This window comes from Cyprinodon variegatus, unplaced genomic scaffold (assembly GCF_000732505.1).
Source record: "Cyprinodon variegatus isolate N-32 unplaced genomic scaffold, C_variegatus-1.0 Scaffold822, whole genome shotgun sequence".
Classification (NCBI taxonomy): Eukaryota; Metazoa; Chordata; class Actinopteri; order Cyprinodontiformes; family Cyprinodontidae; genus Cyprinodon; species Cyprinodon variegatus.
This window is the reverse complement of record NW_015151275.1, coordinates 370,410-373,139: the sequence shown is the minus strand read 5'-3', so window position 1 is coordinate 373,139 and position 2,730 is coordinate 370,410. Positions and strand designations below refer to the sequence as shown.

General features: G+C 38.8%; 1 protein-coding gene across 1 annotated transcript in view; it reads left to right on the top strand.

The window, feature by feature from the left end:
- LOC107098923 (myelin transcription factor 1-like) overlaps positions 1-2,730 on the top strand; it is a 39,900-nt gene that overhangs the window by 880 nt on the left and 36,290 nt on the right. Inside the window, exons 3-4 of the mRNA XM_015396814.1 lie at positions 1,830-2,047; positions 2,608-2,621. Coding sequence (XP_015252300.1) covers positions 1,830-2,047; positions 2,608-2,621 — 232 coding nt within the window. The remainder of the gene's footprint in view (positions 1-1,829; positions 2,048-2,607; positions 2,622-2,730) is intronic.

Sequence of the window (2,730 nt, the reverse complement as noted above, 5' to 3'; positions counted from 1 at the left end):
AAGGAAAATGCATTGCTGTGGTATAATGGTAAATAATAATGAAAAGTTAATAAAAATGAATAACTAGAAGTCTAACACTCTGTGTAGTTTGACCAATAATTCCTTTATTTCCTTAATGTCATCTAATTTCTGCTGTTTGTGCGCTGCCCACAGACTAGTGACAGATATTGATTGATGCTGAGTGATCTCCTGGTTCCTGAGTCAATCCACATGGATGACACCTGAATAAAACGTCTCTTTGAACAGCTGATTGGCAGCAGTTAGTGCCGCCGCCATTAAAACGAACTGAATCAGGAGCAGTTTGATGGTTTTACTGGAAACACAGGCAGCCTGCATGGAAGGAAAATACACATCAGGCAAACATGGCGTTCTGTTATTTATTTAACATTTATCTAAATAAAACATTTTAGATGTGAATTTAACATCCGTGTTCAAATTTCAGCTTAGATTTAAAAATCAAAAGCATCTAAACCAGTCAGATAAGCTGGAAAGTTGATAAATTGAAATAAAGATTATTTTAGTGTAACTGTTTAGATATATATACATATATAATATGATTATTGGAATTCATCGTTCAAATAATTAAATTAAACAATATTTAACAAAAAATGCATCATTAATAGTGATTTATTCCCCTAACCCAGTGCTGTTCAGCCCTGGCATGTTATTAGCACCATTTCTGAGGTCCAACAGTAGAAATGGCCACGTCCACCTAGCATAGTGATGTCATCATACAAAGGTGTACCAACATCTTTAAGGATGAAGATGCAGCTTCCTCTTCACTGACAGCATCTTATCCAGTGGGGATGGGGGGGTCATCAAAATTAAGCTAACGGGGTAGCATCGCAAACATTAGCTGAACTGCTGGCTAATGCTAATTCATAAGGACGTTTGAAGTCTTTGTCATCCCTACAGTTAACCAATGTAATCAGTAGTAATAGCCAAGCAGAGTAGCGCAGGTGATGCATTCACTGTCCTAAAAAAACTGGTAAATTTGGCTCAGAGATTCTGCTTAGTAATGCAGATCATGGGGGATTTAGAAGTAGGTATACGCAGTACACCCGCGTATACCCTGGTCTACACCACTGAGTAAAGCTGAACCTACTTCCTGTGTTAAAGTCCTTCATCAGCTCAAACATTCAGATAAGAACAGAGGCTTTTAGTTTAAAAATTATTATTTTAAAAGAAAAAAAATCTCTTTCAGCACTGGTTCAATTCCAGATGTTCATGTATTTATCTGCAACACTGTGCTTTATGAAATATGAAAGATTTTATTTCCTAGAGGGTGTTTGGCGCTAGTTTGAAAGTCCATTATAGCGGGTCTTCTTTCAAATGTAATTTACATTTGCAATGACAACAACAAATATCCAAATCCTGAAACCTTTGAAATCAACGTTGATGGAAAAATCAACTCAGCTGAATTTCCTTGAATAGAAAACCTTGTCTGGATGTTTTAAATGAACCGTGTAATAAAGCTCCTTTATATGACAGATGACACTCCTATTACTATTAAAATAAATGGAGAGCATTTGCTGCCTTAAGAGGAAATATATTCAGATTTTCTTCTACTACTTTAAGAACTTTTATATTACTGGTAAATAATCCAACCTACTTGTTCTTAATTATTATAAACTTTATTATTGGTGAAAGGGACAAGTTCATCAACCAAATGGCTCTGAAGCTTCTTCTCTTTGCATATTTAGCATGTGGATGCAGAACGTTCCAGCTGTTTCTGTCCTCTGCTGAATCACTCAGAGCCTCTAAAATCCGGAGATGGATGGTGGCAGGTTTGAATCAATGTCTGACCTTTTTGTCCGTCTTGCTCTCAGTGCTCTGGGCTGCCCTATCGTAAAGAAAAGGAAGCTTCAGGAGGCTGAAGCTGAAGAAAACCCATCGTCTCCCAGGAAGAGGCTGCCGCCTACCAAACCGGCAGATGAAGACAGCGACATGGCAGAAGAGGAGGAGCAGAAAGACGAGGAGGATGGGGAAGAAACGGACGTCATTAAAGACAAAAAGAAAAAACAAGTCAAGAGTGAGATAGAAAATGGTAAGTAGTTGATTAGAGGGACTGATGGTTCTGAGTGTGTTCACATTTAGACATCAGCTCATTCTTAAAGGGTAACTAAACCTCATGTCAAAGAATATCCTCCCAGACCAATGAAAAAACACAAGTAAGTTGGACAAATATACGGACAGGATGGATGTGGTCAGAAGGGACAGATGATTTGATATAACTACATAATCTAATTACCGACATCTTAAGTAAATTAAAACATTTTGACTAATAAGAAATAAAATGCTCAACTGAAAAATCAATCAAAGCCTCCTGTCATCAACCCTGGAGGCTCCACAGCAGCTAGCCAATCAGTGATCTCAATTTGGCCCTCATAGGATGATATAGCAGACATGGAAATGTCATTTTAGAAAAACATTCTGCCAGGCTCCGAACAATAGGACCCAGCATGCGCGGCAAACAGACAGATAGATTTAGTTAGTTCATTAGAAATGCACTAAAGCTCTGCAGGAAGAGAACACAGGTTAGTGACCACATCTACCTGGAGGTGGATAATTATGAACACGAGTCACTAACCTGGTCTTATAGTTCAGTCCATGCCCAGAGGGTGAGAACGGTTCCAGCTGGTCAGCTGCCAAAAAGATGTGGCAGGAGCCGCCCAGAGAGACGCTGAAGTTCTAGAGGAAGGAGAACAAGCAGCAGATCAGAACCAAGCA